At 44.2% G+C, this 18927-nt stretch overlaps 1 protein-coding gene across 3 annotated transcripts in view; it reads right to left on the bottom strand.

The window, feature by feature from the left end:
• The window catches only part of PSEN1 (presenilin 1), a 93152-nt gene extending 74507 nt beyond the window's left edge, over positions 1–18645 (bottom strand). The window contains exons 1-3 of one of the 3 annotated variants that reach the window (XM_068254133.1): positions 18523–18645; positions 15257–15371; positions 8504–8627 (exon numbers count right to left, since the gene is read on the bottom strand). In XM_068254133.1, the coding sequence (XP_068110234.1) occupies positions 8504–8587 (84 nt within the window). In that variant the 5' untranslated portion in view covers positions 8588–8627; positions 15257–15371; positions 18523–18645. Of the gene's footprint in view, positions 1–8503; positions 8628–15256; positions 15372–18103; positions 18359–18522 lie in introns of those variants that run through there. The other 2 variants (XM_068254134.1, XM_068254135.1) reach the window with 2 other exon arrangements.
• Positions 18646–18927: the final 282 nt, after the last annotated feature.

Here is an 18927-nt window from a genome sequence, read left to right as displayed (position 1 = left end):
ACATACCCATGTCTATCTCATGTCACTTCAGGTATCCTTTAAGGAAATCTTTTCCACAGGAGGTTGAACTGCTCACTTGTTGGGCAGTTCAGCTTGCTGGAAGCAGGCCACAATGCTGCTGGCCTAAAGCCAAATGGTAGCGTTTGTTAACACAATGCATCATGTTTGACACGCGGTAGCGTTACCTGGTGGCTAAAAAAATGTCTCATGTGTCTGAGGATGGCAACCGCCGAGATCAGATGCGACTTCATGTGGGGGCCGCCTATTCACTGCCTGTGCCGAGTACTAGCAATCTCCTGGTCGGTGAATGTGCGCAGCTGACAGGCAGTGAGATCACCGCCATCAGCGGATTGCTTCAGTTAATTGGACTTGGCAGTCACATCAGTCAGTGACTGCCAACTTCAATTAACCGGAGCAATGTTGTAGAAATGAGTAAGCCAAACTATCTTCATAATGTTAGATTGGCAATCATACCAATGACAAGCTACTGAATTATGAGGTGTACTACGTTTTTCACATATGACTTGATTAAATAATGACATGGTAGAATGAGTTGCGTCGTGTTTTGCAATTGTAGACTGAAATACTGATTAGTTAATTATGTTCTGATACATAAAACCTCACAAAGATTGTACTTTTACTTGACTGTAAATTGTACTTTCCTCCATGACCATAAATGAATAGTGCAAATATAAAAGGTTACTGATCAGAGCCCTATTTTAAAAGCAAACCTGAAGGGAGGAAACTCAATTCAGGTTTGATACTCACCTAAGTAGGGGGAAGGCTCTGGATAGCCTCGAGCAGGGATGTCCAACTCCAGTCTTTGAGGACCATCTCCATGCCAGATATGAGATCTACTTGATGAACCACACCTTTCCCGATTTTGTCCCATCAATTAATTTGAACTGTGTCAAAAATATGCGAGAACTTATGCTGGGTACACACTATGAGATTTTATGGTCGATTTACTGTCAGATCGATTATTTCCAACATGTTCGATTTGCTTTCAGATCGATTTCCGAGCATTTTCCGATCGAATTCCTATTAAAGGTAACAGAAATCGATCGGAAAGTGCTCGGAAATCGATCGGAAAGCAAATCGAACATGTTGGGAATAATCGATCTGACAGTAAATCGACCATAAAATCTCATAGTGTGTACCCAGCATAAGGCTCGAGCACTAATTCATGCCATAAAACCTTCCCGTTCCTCCATCCATCCCGTCACTCCTGCGCCATGACTGGTTAAAATGCTTTGTCCTGTTAGCTCTTAAAGAGAACCCGAGGTGTGTTTAAAGAATGTTATCTGCATACAGAGGCTGGATCTGCCTATACAGCCCAGCCTCTGTTGCTATCCCAAACCCCACTAAGGTCCCCCTGCACTCTGCAATCCCTCATAAATCACAGCCACGCTGTGAGGCTGTGTTTACATCTGTAGTGTCAGTCTCAGCTGCTCCCCCGCCTCCTGCATAGCTCCGGTCCCTGCCCCCGTCCCTTCCCTCCAATCAGCAGGGAGGGAAGGGATGCAGGCGGGGACTGGAGTTCTGCAGGAGGCGGGGAGAGCAGCAGACTGACACTATAGAGATTAACACAGCCAGCTCTGACAAGCTGTTTGTCAGCAGCGTGGCTGTGATTTATGAGGGATTGCAGAGTGCAGGGGGCTGGGCTGTATGGGCAGATCCAGCCTCTGTATGCAGATAATATTCTTCAAACCCACCTCGGGTTCTCTTTAAAGAGTGCACTCCTCGGGCGACTACTCGCGCCCAATTAGTTCTGGACATGAGTGCATCTGTGTGTCGCAGTGCAAATGCACTCGTCTTCACAACTACTTGGGGACATGAGTAGTTCCAAAGGCTGCCCAACAGCTATACGACCTAGCAGGTCAAACAACTTCAAGCGGGGACGGCACAAAAATGAAAGAATGAGTCAAGAAGGCTCTATGATATCCAGAGCCTTTCCTCTACTTTGATATGTATCAAACCTGAACAAGTTTCCTTGCATCAGGTACACCTTAAAAGACAACTGAAGTGAGAAATATATGGAGGCTGCCATATTTATCTCCTTTTATACAATAGTTGCCTGGCAGCATTCACACTCACACTTGGCGATTTTTTAGCGATCGCGTTTAGCGCTTCTATAGCACTGAAACACAATCGCCAGGAAATCACTTGAAAATGGTGCAGGCTACACATTTGGTGATTTGCATTAATCGCCGGTGATTAACGCAAATCACCCAAGTGAGAACGGGCCCATAGGGAATTATTGCACTAGCGCTTTAAGAAGCGCTAGCGCTTGAGCGTTTTGCCAAAATCGCCGGCAAAATGCTCTAGTGTGAATGGGCCCTAATGCCAGAAGCAAGCATGAAGCTCATCTTTTAGATCTGAGGGCCAGTGCACACCAAAATCCGCTAGCAGATCCGCAAACCGCTAGAGGTTTTTGAAGCAGATTTCAGAGCAATTCTAGGCATGTTTAGAGAGGTTTTCTAAACATGCCTAGCGTTTTTTGGTGCGTTTTTGTGTAGCAGATTTCATATATTGTTACAGTAAAGCTGTTATTGAACAGCTACTGTAACAAAAACGCCTGGAAAACCACTCTGATCTAGCGGTTTTCAGAGCGGTTTCTCACTTTCCTATACCTACCATTGAGGCAGAAACGCTTTAGAAAACTAAAAAAAAAATCCCCGAGTTTGCGTTTGTGGAAAAAACGAGCCGCTCTGGTGTGCACCATCCCATTGAAATACATTAGCCAAGCGTTTTTAAAAACGCTCCAGAACCGCTCTGGTGTGCACCAGCCCTGACACTTATGTCAGAAACACTTGATCTGCTGCATGCTTATTCAGGGTTTATGGCTAAAGGTATTAGGCCAAAACCCACTAGGAGCGATTTTCTGAGCCATTTGCGATTTGAAAACTCTTGCTAATGTAATGCTATGGGTGTGATCCCACTTGAGCAATGTGATTTTATAAAAATCCCCCATAGCATTGCATTAGCAAGAGCTTTTTCAAATCACTAGCGATAAGAAATCGCTCCTAGTGGGTTTCTGGCCTTAGAGGCAGAGGATCAGCAGGCTAGCCAGGCAAATGGTATTGCTTAAAAAAGGAAATAAATATGGCAGCCTCCATATCCCTTTTGCTTCAGTTGCCCTTTAAGAACACTTACATTTAACACAGCCTTTTAAAAGATAAAAAAAAAAGTGCAAAAAGAACATCTAAGTAGAAGTCTAAAAGGTTTTAAAAATGTTAAATTAAATGTATTAAAGCCCATCCAACAGCAGAGATAGTGCCAATGAGTTCAGAACTGCCCCACATGTCTTCCCTACCACAAAGTTCATTTTTTGTAGCGGATAAAGTATGTAGCACCCTCCACTTGCCAGCATCTGTCGGTTCTGAACAGTAACCAAGGCTCTTGACACATCCAGTCAGTGCATATACATGTGCATTGCCAAGTGTTAGTGGTTAGCAGTTCTGAATGCATCAGCAGTAGGCCTGCAATCTGCCTAATGCTGGGTTACACCATACAATTTTCTGTTAGATTCTTCTGTAATGCTGGGCATACATGGATGGATTGCCTTTCTCAATCGAGCCGCTGATGGCTCGATTAATCATTTCCGACGTGTCCGATACCCCGCCGGATCGATACTGCACTCGATTCCCGCAGGCGGACAATGGGACAAAAACGAGCGAAAGATGGGCGCCCACGGGGACGAGCCGGGATCGAGCCAACGGTGCATAATTGCATCCGTGTATGCCCAACACTAGATTTTTTCTGTTAGAATGCATAATTAGATTATTTTCTGTAGAGAACGGTCACTATCTCTGATGCATTATCTTCTGTTTATCTCCCGGCTCTCCTCTCTAATTATGCATTCTAACAGAAAATCTAATGCTGGGCATACACGGCCTCGATTATGCACCGGATCAAGCCACTGGCTCGATCCTGGCGCATCCCCGCCTGCGCCTCTGTCGATCCCCACTTGTCCCCGCGGATTGAGCGGGGAATCTATCCGGCGGGTCATCGGACCTGTCGGATATTATCAATCCAGCCATCAGCGGCTCTATTGATAAGGAGAAAACGCTCCGTGTATGCCCAGCATTACAGAAAAATCTAACAGAAAATTGTATGGTGTAATCCCAGCATTAGTTTAATTTACTCAGGATTTGGAGTTGTGCTGACATCAGTCACACGTCTCTCCCACTAAGCAGGCGGACCTCAAATTTACATAAAAGCAGCCTCCCAGAAATTTAGTGTACATTAAGCCTGATTAGTACTTTATGCTGGGAATACGCAATTTTTTTTTGCATTTTTTTAGTCGATTAAATGTTCAATCGATGTTTGATTAGTTTTTCTTGCTCGATTCTCTTATCAATTTCCATTCACTTCTTAAAAAAAAAAACAAAAAAAAAACCGCATCGTGTATTCCCAGCATTAAGGTCCATACACACGCCGGACTGGAGGCAACGACGGGTCCGTCGTCACCTCCCGCTGGGTGGGCGTTCCAACGACAGCCCAGCGGGAGGTGACGACGGACCCGTCGTTGCCTCCAGTCCGGCGTGTGTACGGACCTTAAGTCTGCCAGAAAGAAAGATAATGGTGAGCCAAAACTAACCAGCAAGCCTCCCCTAACCCAGAAAGGCAGTAGTTACAGATTAATTACCAGATGCTAGCTAACTGATCAGCAGCTGCTGGCTTTGGGTTAGTTGACTAATTAGTCAGTGGCGGTGTGTGGGTTAGGCATTTTTTTTTCTCATCAACAAAGCACACACTTCACAAAATGTCAGCTCTGGCCCTTAAATGAAGGGACCACAGCAGCAGCCAGTAAGTTTCTGCAGTAATGCACTGTGGAATGGGGGAGGAAATCAGAGCTCCATACTCAAAGCAAAGTTCAAATTCTAGGAAGCAGGTGCAGAGTTTGAAAAGGAAGTTGTTTGTATGTAACCGATCTAACGGAAGCTATGCTGGCTTTAGAAAGTATATGCTTTCGAAATATACTCTATGTAATGTGAATATTCATCTAAAGTAAACCAAATAAGTATCCAAGGAAAGAGACACATGGCAAAGCTGCATAATGCGGCCTTTCCAGCTGCTGTTAAAAAGTGCTTTAGGCAAAAATGACAGAGCCTGTCATGACCGATATGGGCGACATGCAGGTTTGCATGGCCAGAGCCTTTGCGGCCAGTTTGGAAGGAAATAAAAGCGCCCGGGTCCGAGGGAAAGCAGAGCAATCGCCTGCCTGAAAGGATGACGCCAGAAAAGTAAGTATTTAACATATGCAACCCCCCAATCTTCCATCATTTTGACAGAGCTTGTCATGAAATGTTGTTTTACCACAGGTGCCAATTGCAATGCAGCCCTTACCACACATGGCAGCTGCTTGGACTATGCATTGGTGCTAAGGTGAAAAAGCTAAAGGGAAAATGAAATAGCCCAGCGTGGGAGTTATGCCAATAAGTGGGCTCTGTATGGCTGTCCTCTAGAGCAGGGGTCCCCAACCTTTTCCGGCCCGGGGACCACTTTCTGATCAAATTTTTCTCCGGGGACTGGGGGGGGGGGGGGGGGGGGTTTAGTACAGGTAGGTAGTGCCCCAGTATAGCTAGTATATAGTGCCCCAGTATAACGCCCCAGTATGGCTAGTATAGTGGCCAGTATGGGTAGTATAGTGGCCAGAATAGCCTCCCAGTATGGGTAGGTAGTGCCCCAGTATGGGTAGGTAGTGCCCCAGTATGGGTAGTATAGTGCCCTAGTATAGCTAGTATAGTGCCCAGTATAGTGCCCAGTATGGGTAGGTAGTGGCCAGTATAGCTAGTATAGTGGCCAGTATAGATAGGTAGTGCCCCAGTATAGCTAGTATAGTGGCCAGTATAGCTAGTATAGTGGCCAGTATGGGTAGGTAGTGCCCCAGTATAGCTAGTATAGTGCCCAGTATAGCTAGTATATAGTGCCCCAGAATAGCGCCCCAGTATAGCTAGTGTAACGCCCAGTATAGCTAGTATAGCTCCCAGTATAGCTAGTATAGCGCCCAGTATAGCTAGTATAGTGCCCAGTATAGCGCCCAGTATGGGTAGGTACTGCCCCAGTATAGCTAGTATAGTGACCAGTATAGCGCTCCAGTATAGCTAGTATAGTGCACCAGTATAGCAAGTATAGTGCCCAGTATGGGTAGGCAGTGCCCCAGTATAGCTAGTATACTGCCCCGGTATAGCTAGTATAGTGCCCCGGTATAGTGCCCAGTATGGGTAGTATAGTGGCCAGTATGGCTAGTATTGTGGCCAGAATAGGTAGTATAGTGCCCAGTGTATAGCTAGTATAGTGCCCAGTATATAGCCAGTATAGTGCCCAGTAATATAGCTAGTATAGTGCCTAGTATATAGTGCCCAGTATAGTTCCCCTCCCCCCCCCCACGACCGCCGCTGCTGTTACCTTAGCCGGCGGCCGCTTTCTCTCTTATATTCCCCTCTCTCCTGCGGCGTGTGATTCCCAGCAGCGTGCCCCACGGCTGCTGTGAGGATGAGGAGGAAGCAGGAGAGAGCGGTTCCTATAGTAACGGCGATACACATCGCCGCTACAGGAAGCCGCTCTCTCTCCTGCTTCATCATCAATATCATCATGAATCACACGCCGGCAGGAGAGAGGGGAATATAAGAGAGAAAGCAGCCGCCGGCTAAGGTAACAGCAGTGGCGGCCGCGGGAGGTGACCCGCGGGGGGCAGGAGGACAATCCCGCGGCTCAACTGCAAACGTCCCATGGACCAGCAGTGGGCTGCGGACCACAGGTTGGGGACCTGCGCTTTAGAGCATTAACTCTGAGGTATGTTTGCTTAAAAGAACACCATCGAATCGAAAAATTGTGAAATGTAAAATACATGTACATGCATACATAGAAGAGTTACATTAATCCCAGAGTAAAATGCACATTTTTCCCCTGTGCAGCTGTCATTTACAGGAAGTGTTATTAATCTGACAGCCCAGACAGGTTTTGGACTAGTCCAACTCCTTAAAGGAACACTAGAAAAAAAAAAAAAGTTTTACTCACCTGGGACTACACTTACTATCCAGAAACTTCCCACTAACTATGTATCTAATTTTTCTTTGTTTTCCAACAGTACAGGTTTGCCTTAACCTCCTTAGCGGTATGGACGGCTTAGCTTGCTGAGAGCACCGCTCAGGCCCCACTGGGCCAATTTGCATAATTTTTTTTCAAAAACGCGCAGCAAGCGCTTTGTTTGCTGCGTGTTAGGGATGATCGCCGCCGCTGACCCGCCGCTACCCGACGTGTAACAGGGCCAATTTGCATAATTTGTTTGTTTTTTTAAACGCGCAGAAACCGCTCGCCGCTGATACCCGACGTGTAACGTTTTAAAATCATGTAGCTAGGGCTAGGCTAGCTACATGATTTAAAAATAAATAAATAAATACAAAAAATAAAAATAAAAAATACTGCTGCGCAGCCTCCCTGGCGATCTTAATAGAACGCCAGGGAGGTTAAAGGGACACTTAAGCCATATAAATAAAAAAATTGTGGGGCTTCACCTGGGGCAGCCACCCTGTGCCCTCCAAGCCTCGACCGGATCCTCCTGTCCCCCGCCGGCAGCTACTTTCACTTTCGGCGACAGACCTGGCCACGCGTTTTTACACGTTCCTGTCTGCAATAGCGCCCTCTACACGGCTATTGCGGACAGGAACGTGAAGAAGCAGACGCGTGGCCAGGCCTGTCGCCGAGAGTAGCTGTCGGTGGGGGTATGGAGAATTCAACAGAGACTGCGAGGGCACAGGGTGGCTGCAAGGGGCTGGTAGAAGCCCCAGGTGAGTAAAAAATGTTTTATTTTTTTTAATGGCTTAAGTGTCCCTTTAATGCAAACCTGTACTGTTAGAAAACAAAAGAAAAATTAGATACTTACATAGTTAGAGAGAAGCCTCTGGATAATAAGTGTAGTCTACTTAATTCTCCTCTCCTGCATCCTGTTTGCGCACTGTGATCAATGGAATTCTCTGTCCTACATTTTTAAAATGGCGAAGATCCTGTAACTGTTTCCGGGTCAGCACACTGTTAAACTGTAACATCGCCCACTTGAGCCATAGGGAAACATGGACATTACCTTGCACATCAGTTGTCCTTTCAGCTGTAACTGACAGCAACTGATATATTTCAGTTCTGACAAAATCTTGGCAGAACTGGAAGGGATCGTTGTTAAAAGAAAATGGTGAGCTTCTGAGAGGAACTGCCAGCAAGGTAAGTATGTTATATTCATTTGCAGGTACATGTGTTTACTTTAAATAATTTTAGTCAGTTTGGTTCCCTTTACAAGTGTATTTTACTCAGATGTTCATCTTACATGCATGAGCACATATGGATTTTACACTTTAATATTTTTGCAATGGTGGTCCTATATGCTTATCATACATTTCTTTATACCAGAAAAGGTCAAAGTTCACTCACAAAATGTACTTGGTTCCAATGTAAGGTCAAATAATAAATGCAACAGCCAAGAAACATTTTAATATATACAAACCATGTTTGCAGTGTGATTGTCCATGAAATCTTCTTGCACTTGTCCTTGTTGAAGCTGAGTAACAGATGCTGACACCTCGGTCATTCGGTCACAGTATGCAAATTTCTTGTTTAAATATTTAAATCTGTGAGGTATAGGACAAGACAATTTCAAAAGACAAAAAACAAACAAAAAAAACAAAAAAAACTTGATCACATTTATCAATTATGCTGATTGCTGTACACTGCTTGACATTAGCCCCCTCTAACTGCTTTTGGGTGGGTTTCCTGTTCAACAACAAAACATTTGTAAAGCACTTTTCTCCCATAGGACGCAAAGCACATAAGCTTGTCTCACACCAGAACAAGGGAAGTTAAGTGATCATAAAATGCCAGACTAAACAGGTGGCTTTTCAGGTTTGATTTTAAGGTAGGAGCTGTCTTGACCAAGTTTGGCAGGGCATTCCAGAGGGTAGGGGCAGCATGACATGAAGCTTCAAAGGTTTTTAGTTGGACACATTATTGGATCCTTTTGATTTGAGGTTGTGGGAGGCACAGTTGCAATAAATACTTTAGGTATGTGGGTCCTAGGTAGGAATTTGAATGTTAGCATGCAAATTTTGAAAAGGGTTCGCCATTTTATGGGTAGCCAGTGTAGTGAGCAAAGGATCGGTGGTATGTGGCCATGGCGGGTTGGCTTGTTAACAGTCTTGCGGCAGCATTCTGTAGTAACTGCAGGCGGCGTAGGTCTTTATTTGCAAGGCCTGCATAGAGGGCATTGCAATAGTCCAGCTGTGATATGATGTGAACTAGGGTTGGAAGAGGTGAATGAGGTGCTTCATTTTGTAATATTCCTTAGGTGAAAAAAGGGATGCTTCACAACAGCTGAAATTTGATTAGTTAGAAGTACATAGTTATAAGAACTGTTCAAGCACATCAACATCTATTCATAGTTTTTGTGATGAAATTAGCTTAGATATAGGGGGGGAAAAAAACATTTTTCTTGGGCCTCATTCACACTATACACGCTGCTGTGTGCATTTTGGCAACGCATACAGTGTGCAATAAGCAACAACATCAGAAGTGCATAGACTGCACCATCCAACGTTCTCGCGATTGCACAGCGATAACGCACTGCTGCATGCATTTTTGGCAAAATGCGGAGCAGACTCCCAGACGTTGTGCGGCTGCTATACACACGCTGTTTTCACTCACAATTCTCAGCCGAGGTGCTCTTTATCGTGCGCCACAGCTGAATTCTAACTAGCGTGTGAACGGAGTTTTGCCTTGGGTCAGGTATACTTTAAATAATCTTGTACCTGCTCCAACTAACTTATCTGAGTGAACCTTGGACTTCCGATCCAGGTCACCAGGTCAGATTTCTAAGATATGCGAGAGGTTTTATCTGATTACAAATAATTTAAACCTTTTATTGACATTGATTTGTTATCGCAAACATGCTGCTTGCACCCTTATGACATTCAATTGTATGCAATACATGTTAATGACATTGATTTATTTTGGCAAAGGAATCTCTATGTCTCCTTGTAATGTCCAAATGCATTAAACTCATGCTGTTTAAAGACTATATTCAGGGTTTACAGTCTGAAAAAAATGACTATACACTGCAAACTCACTTTTTGAATCTTAACATTGGCCAATAAATGGCATCATCCTATTTCAAAACTTTTCACCTGAACATGTTAGAAATAGTAGGCTAAATTATGCCCGGTTTTGTATCCTGTAGATGTTGATCAAAAATTCACAGTGTGATAACAGCACCTCCTCCAAAGTCCAGACTGCTAGGCTAGTTCTTGCACAATTATTGTGACACAACACTCCCATAAACCACTGCTGCCTCATTATACTCCGTCTCTGTAACCTCTCCTGGCACTAGAGAACAGGTCAAGATCACACAACTGTGTCTTATTCAACCTGCTATTTATAACACGGGGTGAGGGTTCTGACGGGTTTTTTTTATTTTTATTAAAAAGTGACCTTGAACAGACCTAAAAAAAAAAATAAAAAAAAAAATGCAATACTGTAGTTACCTGAGGCTTCCTCCAGCCCATGAAGTCCCTCTGTGCCCTCTGGGTCCCCTCCGTACTCCCGTAGGCAGCTCTGTTACCTGTGCGTCTTGGCCAGTAATCGTGCACAACTGAGCATGACCTGCTCGATCACGCGCCCTTCGCCATGAGCATTTTGTGCATGTGTGGTTCATGAAAGAATGAACCACGCATGCGCAGAATGCTCACGGCAATGGGCACGTGATTGAGCCAGGCACACAGACGGGCCGCGCATGCTCAGTTGTGCACGACTTCCCGCCCAAGTTACACAGCTAACTGAGCCACCAGTGGGAGATTGGCGGGAACCCAGAGGGACCTCATGGGCTACGGGGGGGCTGTAAGAAGCACCAGGTAAGTTCAGAATTGCATATTTTAGGTCTGTTAAGGGTCACTTTAAATCCTGGAGATCATCTGTATCAATAACAGTAGAAATAAATCAGTAAAATGGCAGCACTAGTCGCATTAGTGTAATGTCCCAGGTTATTAGTTGGAGCTATTGTAAGGATAACATTAATTGGTCCAAAAACAGAAGCAGCAGGATGGATGCCTTAGTTACTTGCTGTGTATAACAAGATACTGTGTATTCTGTAACCTGCTCTAAGTGACTGCAGTTCCGCTTACTGTAAAACATGCTTTGAGCCCAACTGTTGCCCTCATTTTTGAGTGCCTCAACATGCTTTCTGAGCTAGTGTTTTGCTTAAATATACTCTGCCTTAGTCTCCCTGCATACTGCAAAGCCGATTTGCGATTTTCAAAATGCAATTCAGATTTTCCCTGAATGCTAGGATCTGGGGGGAGGCGGGAGGATAAAGTCTCAATACATAGACAAGATGAGGTAAAAAGACAGTGGGAACCTATCATTATGGAGGGTGGAGAGGGGGGTGGGGACAGTGTAAAGATTAAGGAGGTTGGTAAAAATTCAAGTAGCCAATTTCATGTAAACAAAATTGGTAAATGTGGTGGTAAAAATATAAAGTGCATGGTAACCAATGCTCGGAGCCTTGCAAATAAAATAGACGAACTAGAGTTCATTCTGAATGACAAAGGCTATGACATTGTGGGAATAACCGAGACATGGATGGATGAAAGCCATGACTGGATAGCTAATTTAAAAGGATACAATGTGTTTAGGAGGGATAGAACAGGGAAAAAAGGTGGAGGGGTTTGTCTCATTGTTAAGAATTCTCTTACAGCTGTCCTCAACGATGAGATGGAGGAAGATTGCGAAGATGTGGAGTCCGTTTGGGTAAATATTCATGGTGGAAATAAAAGTTGCCAATTGCTTATTGGGGTATGCTACAGGCCACCTCTTATTAATGAAGCTGCAGAACTGCGATTACTACAGCAGATCGAAAAAGCTGCAGGTAAAAATGAGGTCATAATTATGGGCGACTTCAACTTTCCAGACATTGACTGGAGTATTGAGGCTACCCATTCTGGTAAAAGCAGCAGATTTCTGGCAGCACTACAGGACAATTACTTGACTCAAATGGTAACTGAACCAACTAGGGGGAATGCGTTACTGGATCTGATCATTTCTAATAGACCAGATAATGTATCAAATGTGCAGGTTCAAGAACATTTGGGAAATAGTGATCACAACATGATAACGTTTGAGCTGGTGACTGATAGGCCACGGGGCAGCGGGACCACTAAAACTATGAACTTTAGAAAAGCAAAGTTCACTCAAATTAGGCAGGCACTAAGTTTGGTGAACTGGGATAATGTACTACAAGGGGAAGACACTGAAGGGAAATGGCAAGCTTTTAAACTTATACTCAATCAATACTGTAGTATGTATATCCCATATGGAAACAAAATGTCTAGGAATAAAAAAAGGCCTCTATGGATGAATAGAAAGGTTAAAGATAAAATGAAGAGGAAAAAGAATGCCTATAAGGTCTTAAAACAGGAGGGGACAGAGGCTGCACTAAGCAATTATAAGGAGTGCAATAAAAATTGTAAAAAAGAAATTAGGCAGGCAAAGATTGAAGCTGAAAAACAAATCGCTAAGGATATCAAATCTAACCCAAAAAAGTTTTACAAGTACATTAACTCTAAAAAAAGAAAGGTTGACTGTATAGGACTCCTAAAGGATGAGGATGGGAACTCAATGGTGGATGACCAAGGTAAGGCAGAGTTATTAAATGCTTTCTTTGCTTCTGTCTTCACAAAAGAAACAGCACTGTTGCAAACTACAGAGGCGGAAGAGTCTCAATCTTCTAACTGTAATATTAAATACTTAACGCAGGAACAAGTGAAGGCAAGACTAAAATTAAAAATAGACAAGGCACCTGGCCCGGATGGCATGCATCCTCGGGTCCTAAGGGAATTAAGTTCAGTTATAGATAAACCCCTTTATCTTATCTTTTGTGACTCTCTTGCAACTGGCAGAGTCCCAGTGGATTGGCGTACAGCCCACGTTTTCCCATTATTTAAGAAGGGCAAAAAATCTGATCCAGGAAATTATAGACCTGTAAGTTTAACATCAGTTGTATGCAAACTATTTGAGGGGTTACTAAGAGATACTATACATGACTTCATAGTAGAAAATAATCTTATTTCTCAGCATCAACATGGGTTTACTAAAGACAGGTCCTGTTTGACTAACATGCTCAGCTTTTATGAGGTAGTGAATGCTAATATGGATATTGGGAATGCTGTAGATGTGATATACTTGGACTTTGCAAAGGCCTTCGACACTGTTCCCCACAAAAGTCTGGTGCAAAAGTTGAGGATGCAAGGACTGGGGAAGAGTCTGTGTTCATGGATAGGGAACTGGCTAATGGACAGAAAGCAAAGAGTTGTGGTCAATGGATCATACTCAAAATGGGAGACTGTTAGCAGTGGGGTCCCACAGGGGTCTGTTCTGGGTCCAGTGCTCTTCAATTTATTTATTAATGACCTAGTAGATGCAGTAGTGAGCAATGTTGCTATTTTTGCAGATGATACAAAATTGTGCAGAATCATTAACTCTCAGGAAGATAGTGTCATATTGCAACAGGATCTGGATAGGATGGCTATATGGGCACATACATGGCAGATGAAATTCAATGTTGACAAATGTAATGCATTTTGGACGTACTAATGGTCTAGCACCATACAAAATAAATGGGATACAGTTGGGGACATCAAACTTGGAGAAGGACTTAGGAGTACTCATTGACAACAAGTTAAATAATCGTACTCAATGCCAAGCAGCTGCAGCTAAAGCTAACAAAATTTTGGGATGCATTAAAAGGGAAATAAAAACTCGAGATGCTAGCATAATATTGCCCCTGTTTAACTCTCTAGTAAAACCACATCTGGAATATAGAATTCAGTTCTGGGCACCACATTACAAAAAAGATATTGCAGTTTTAGAGCAGGAGCAGAGACGAGCAACAAAATTGATGCGTGGGATGGAAGGTCTCACTTATCGAGAAAGGTTAGATAAACTGGGTTTATTTAGTCTAGAGAAAAGACGCCTTAGAGGGGATCTAATTAACATGTATAAATACATCAGAGGGCAATATAATACCTTGGCGGATGAGCTTTTTGTCCCTAGGCCTTCTCAAAGGACTAGAGGACATGATCTGCGCATGGAGGAAAAACGTTTTAGCCATTTATTTAGGAAAGGGTTCTTTACAGTAAGAGTGATTAAGATGTGGAATGCATTGCCACAGGAAGTCGTTATGGCAAACTCTATACCTGCATTTAAAGGGGGCTTAGATGCTTTCCTTGAGTTGAAAGACATCCATGGCTACAATTACTAGGTAATGCCTAATGATGTTGATCCAGGGATTTTATCTGATTGCCATCTGGAGTCGGGAAGGAATTTTTCCCTTTAGGGGCTAATTGGACCATGTCTTGTAAGGGTTTTTTCGCCTTCCTCTGGATCAACAGGGATATGTGAGGGAGCAGGCTGGTGTTGTACTTTATACTGGTTGAACTCGATGGACGTATGTCTTTTTTCAACCAAAATAACTATGTAACTATGTAACTATCAACAGGAAAAAACGCAGCATGCAGTAACGAAATCGGAATCTGATGTAAAAAAAACAATTAAAAATCGGAAACGCATGCAGTCTTAAAGTACACATGCTGGATTAAAAGTTAGCCGAGGTAGCCGTTAACCTCCCTAGCGTTATTGACAGTTATAGACGTCAATACAAAACATGCTGTGAACAGTACTGACGTGCATCCACGTCAATACTCTCCTGCATTGTATACTAGACCCTTGCTTGACACATTTTGGCAAGTTACAGGAAAAAAAAATATGAAAATTAATTGGATCTCTTTTTGCACAGAAATTCTGGGAAATTGAACCCCCAGAATTTCTGGGAGGTTAAGGCCAGTGTCAGTCAATCTAGCGTGTGTACAGAATCCACGCCAGATCTTCACTTAAGTCCAGCCCACTCCAGTATGCATTGTTCTCTTCACACCACGCACCTGGCTCTGTGCCACACATAGTTCCTCCTCTCCCTCCATAGCAACAGACATGTCGCTAACTTTGGATAGCGACACATCTGTACGGCGCTCAGCCTTAGGCTGCTCCGGTACCTGCAGGTGACAGTGCTCATATGTGTGTAGAAGGATTTATGCATGGGGCAGGAGAGCAGAAGTAGAAAAGTCTGCGAACTTTCAAACAAACAATCTAATAGATATACAGAGTAACACAAAAGACCAAGTTGTCATAAAGAGTACCAATAAAACCCTGTTGTACTTACAAATTGACACAGCAGAACTTTATGGCCACCTACATGAATCTTCACTCAGCTCCTCACTCTGAGCTACACGTCATTGTAATAAATCAGGAAATCAGAGTGACGCACATACAAATCTCTGGAACAAAATAAGGAAGAATCCTATTTTCATATAAGTAATACACTGCAGGAGGCATTAAAGGTCATAGCATCAGTTTGATTATTAATAAATAACTGGCCATACTCCTATCTCATGTTCTAATGAACAGAAGAGGAAAACACATTGATCTCACTTTTGCTCCATACACAAGTTTAGACTTGCTTGGCATAGCTTTCAAATACAGCGATAATTTCATAAACACATCAGTGTTTCTCAAACTACAGCCCATCCCAAAGGAAAGTGTGTAGATCTATCAGGTTTACAATCACCTGGATTACTGGCATGCCAGGGTAATGATGTGATAAGTTAACCACATTCAAAACACGAGAGACGAGCCAACTCTCCTAGTCCAACACCGTGGATTAGGACAAGCCAGTGTTCTGTGTACCAAGAATAAAGTAGAAATAATCTACCATGTCTCTGGTATCCTCTGTTTCCAAAAGATTGGGTACATATGTATTTCTTAACTGGGGAAAAAAAAAATGTGAGCAGACTCCAAGGAAACTAAATTCTCCTCACAAAAATCTCTTAAATAGTCTTGTCTCCGCTTTGCTTTAAAATGCATAAAGCAAATGTTTACTTCCGTGATTCATATCTAAAATCACTGCAAACTCAGTCTGAAGTATCGAATCCACAACTCTTAATCTGGGAATACACCATGCAATTTCCCATCAGATAGACGGGTCAATAATTGTACAGCTGTACTCTAAAAAGCCTCCTGTTACACTCTTAAGGGGCCCATACACTTAACGATTTCCCCACCGATATACAGCAGATTCGATCACTGTGATCGATTATGCTGTGAAATCATTGCGCAAACGGTGACCGAACGATCGATTTCCGTCCAAAATCGATCATTCCCGTCGATCCGTCCATGCGGAAGATTTCGCTCGATCATCGGCGGGTCGGGAGTGTGTCGATAGCGGCAATACAAAACCTGATCCGGCCGGCGCGTATCCCTGCTGTCACCACTGCTCTTTTTCCACTGGGCTCCGGCAGGCTTCACTTCTTCCTGTCCTGATAAACTTCCCCGGACAGGAAGTACAGTGAAGCTGCAGCTCTGGAGCCCAGGAGCGGAGAAGAAGACAGCAGAGACCGGGGGACTCGCGCAGGCCGGATCAGGTAATGCATGGGGGGGGGGGGGGGGGGGCAGCGGCAGCTTCACAGATAGTTAATCGATTTCATGCTGAAATTGATTCACAATCTGTTTGCAGTAAAGGCAGCCATACGATCCCTCTCTGATCAGATTCGATCAGAGAGGGATCTATCTGTTTGATCTGATGGCAAATCAACCAATGTATGGCTACCTTTATGCAAGCCTAGCTGTATTGCAGAATTGTCCTAGTCATTTTGCTGCAGAGCTGTTGGAAAGATAACCGATATTGCAAAATCATGATTTAATTACTGTATAACTTGCATAATGGATTATGAAAAAAGTTTTAAAGATTGTAAGCTGCTTATGTGCAAATTCAGATGAACAGTCTTCAAGCCTGGTACACGATGCAATTTTCCATCATTACATTTCTAATTACATTTATACAATATCGATCAGAAGAAAAAAAAATTGGAAATCAGATCAAACCTGTTGGAAACAGTCGATTTGACCGTCAATCTGATGGAAAATTGCATCGTGTGTATCAGGCAAAAGGCCCAATCCACACTGTATGAAAAAAAAATAAACAATCCGTGTGAAAACAGGAAGCTTTTGATCTGTCCGTCACTCAAGAACTACCTCAGCCTCCCCAAACTTGCGATCCGTTGGGAGGAACGTGCCAAACAGATCCGCTCTAACCGAGTAATATGACGGATCCATTGGTTAACATTGGATACGTTCTCATCTGTTCCGGTACGGTCCGCTAAATGGATCGTTTTGCCTGCCAATGTGAACCAGGCCTAATGCTGGCCATGTTCTATTTGCCCTAAGGTGGACAAACATTACATGATGGCCACCAAACCAACCATTTGATAAATCCCTCTCTGGCAGGCCCTGACAGGAAGTCGTGGGCTTTCTGCGCCTGTGCAGACCTGGCCACGTGCATACTTCTTCATGTTCCCATCCTTAATAGCATTCTGCACAGGCGCAGGACGCTATTGCAGATGGGAACACAAAGAAAAATACACATGGCCAGGCCTGTCCACGAAAACGAAACTAGCTGGTGGCGGGGGACCGGAGGCTCCGTGAGTGACTGCAAGGGCACAGGATGGCTGGAGGGGGTTGGTAGAAGCCCCAGGAAAGTAAAACTGATTTTTTATTCCTGGCTTAAATGTCCCTTTAAGTTCCATTTAATTTTCAGTATTCCTAGAGACTTTCAGTGTGTAGAAGAAAAAGAACAAAGTGAGTTTGGGCCACAGGTTGGGTTGCAGGGCGAATGCAATTATTTAACCCACGAAAATGATGCACCAATGAAGCAAGAGATTAAGTGCTCATGGGAGAGCACGGGGTCATGTCACAAACGTATAAGCATAACATGACAGTTTGACTGCCAGGGTCAGGTAGTGATAGCTAAAACACTATCTGGTGGGTCCTAGCTGCTACAGCTACGAGGCTACCCGGTGGGGCCAGGCGGCGACAGCTGCGAGGCTACCCGGTGGGGCCAGGCGGCGACAGCTGCGAGGCTACCCGGTGGGGCCAGGCGGCGACAGCTGCGAGGCTACCCGGTGGGGCCAGGCGGCGGCAGCTACCAGGCTACCTGATGTAGCTATTTACATACTTTCAACAACGATCGCCCATAGGGAATCGAGACATGGTCCACAGGATGACAACTCTGAGAACTAGTGCATAAGCATCCTTCAGCATCAGAGAAAGGGGGTGGCAAACAATGTCAGATGAAGCAAGACTAGCAGAGGCAGGCTGTATCAGATACAAGACTGGCAGGGGCAGATTTTTACACAGCACAAGGGAGGGTTGGGAGGGGCAGAATCAAATACATAACTGGCAAGGCCAGTAGTCAAAGTAGGCATCTCCCCGTGCTGATGAAGGCTCAGTGACCGGAAAAGAGGAGCCGGCTGCAAGAAGCGCAGTTTCCGGTGATGGGAGTCTTGTCAGACAATAGACCGCATGACTGTCGAAAGCACGCGACTCTATGTGCACTTCCGGTCTCCCCAGTACACAGAGCAAGCAGCGACTCACCGGCGTATCTTGTACCGCGACACCGGCTGCCAAGCCCTCCAACACCTCACAAACCTGCAGCCACAATTCTCCGTACAAGCGCCGATCTCCTCCCAGACAAAACACTTCCGAGTCAAGCCCCGCCCACCGAGGCGTCATTCTGCAGAGCCCACACACAATGGGTGGGAAAGAGGAGAAGCTGGGGTGGTGTGCAGATTCAGAATACTAGGCAGGCAGGCAGGCCCTGAACGTGTTCTATTTATTCTAATTATGTTATCTTATTACTTATCATACAGGTTCCTTTTTTGTATCACTTCTCCACCCACAGTTCCAACCACAGTTGTAGGCTAAAAGGCAATAATTTATGTACAGTAGAGATGCTAAATCGCAGGGGCGTAGTTAGAGACTATGGGGCCCTATTAACGT

The sequence above is a fragment of the Hyperolius riggenbachi genome, chromosome 9, assembly GCF_040937935.1.
Source record: "Hyperolius riggenbachi isolate aHypRig1 chromosome 9, aHypRig1.pri, whole genome shotgun sequence".
Lineage (NCBI taxonomy): Eukaryota > Metazoa > Chordata > Amphibia > Anura > Hyperoliidae > Hyperolius > Hyperolius riggenbachi.
This window is presented reverse-complemented; position numbering and strand designations above follow the sequence as displayed.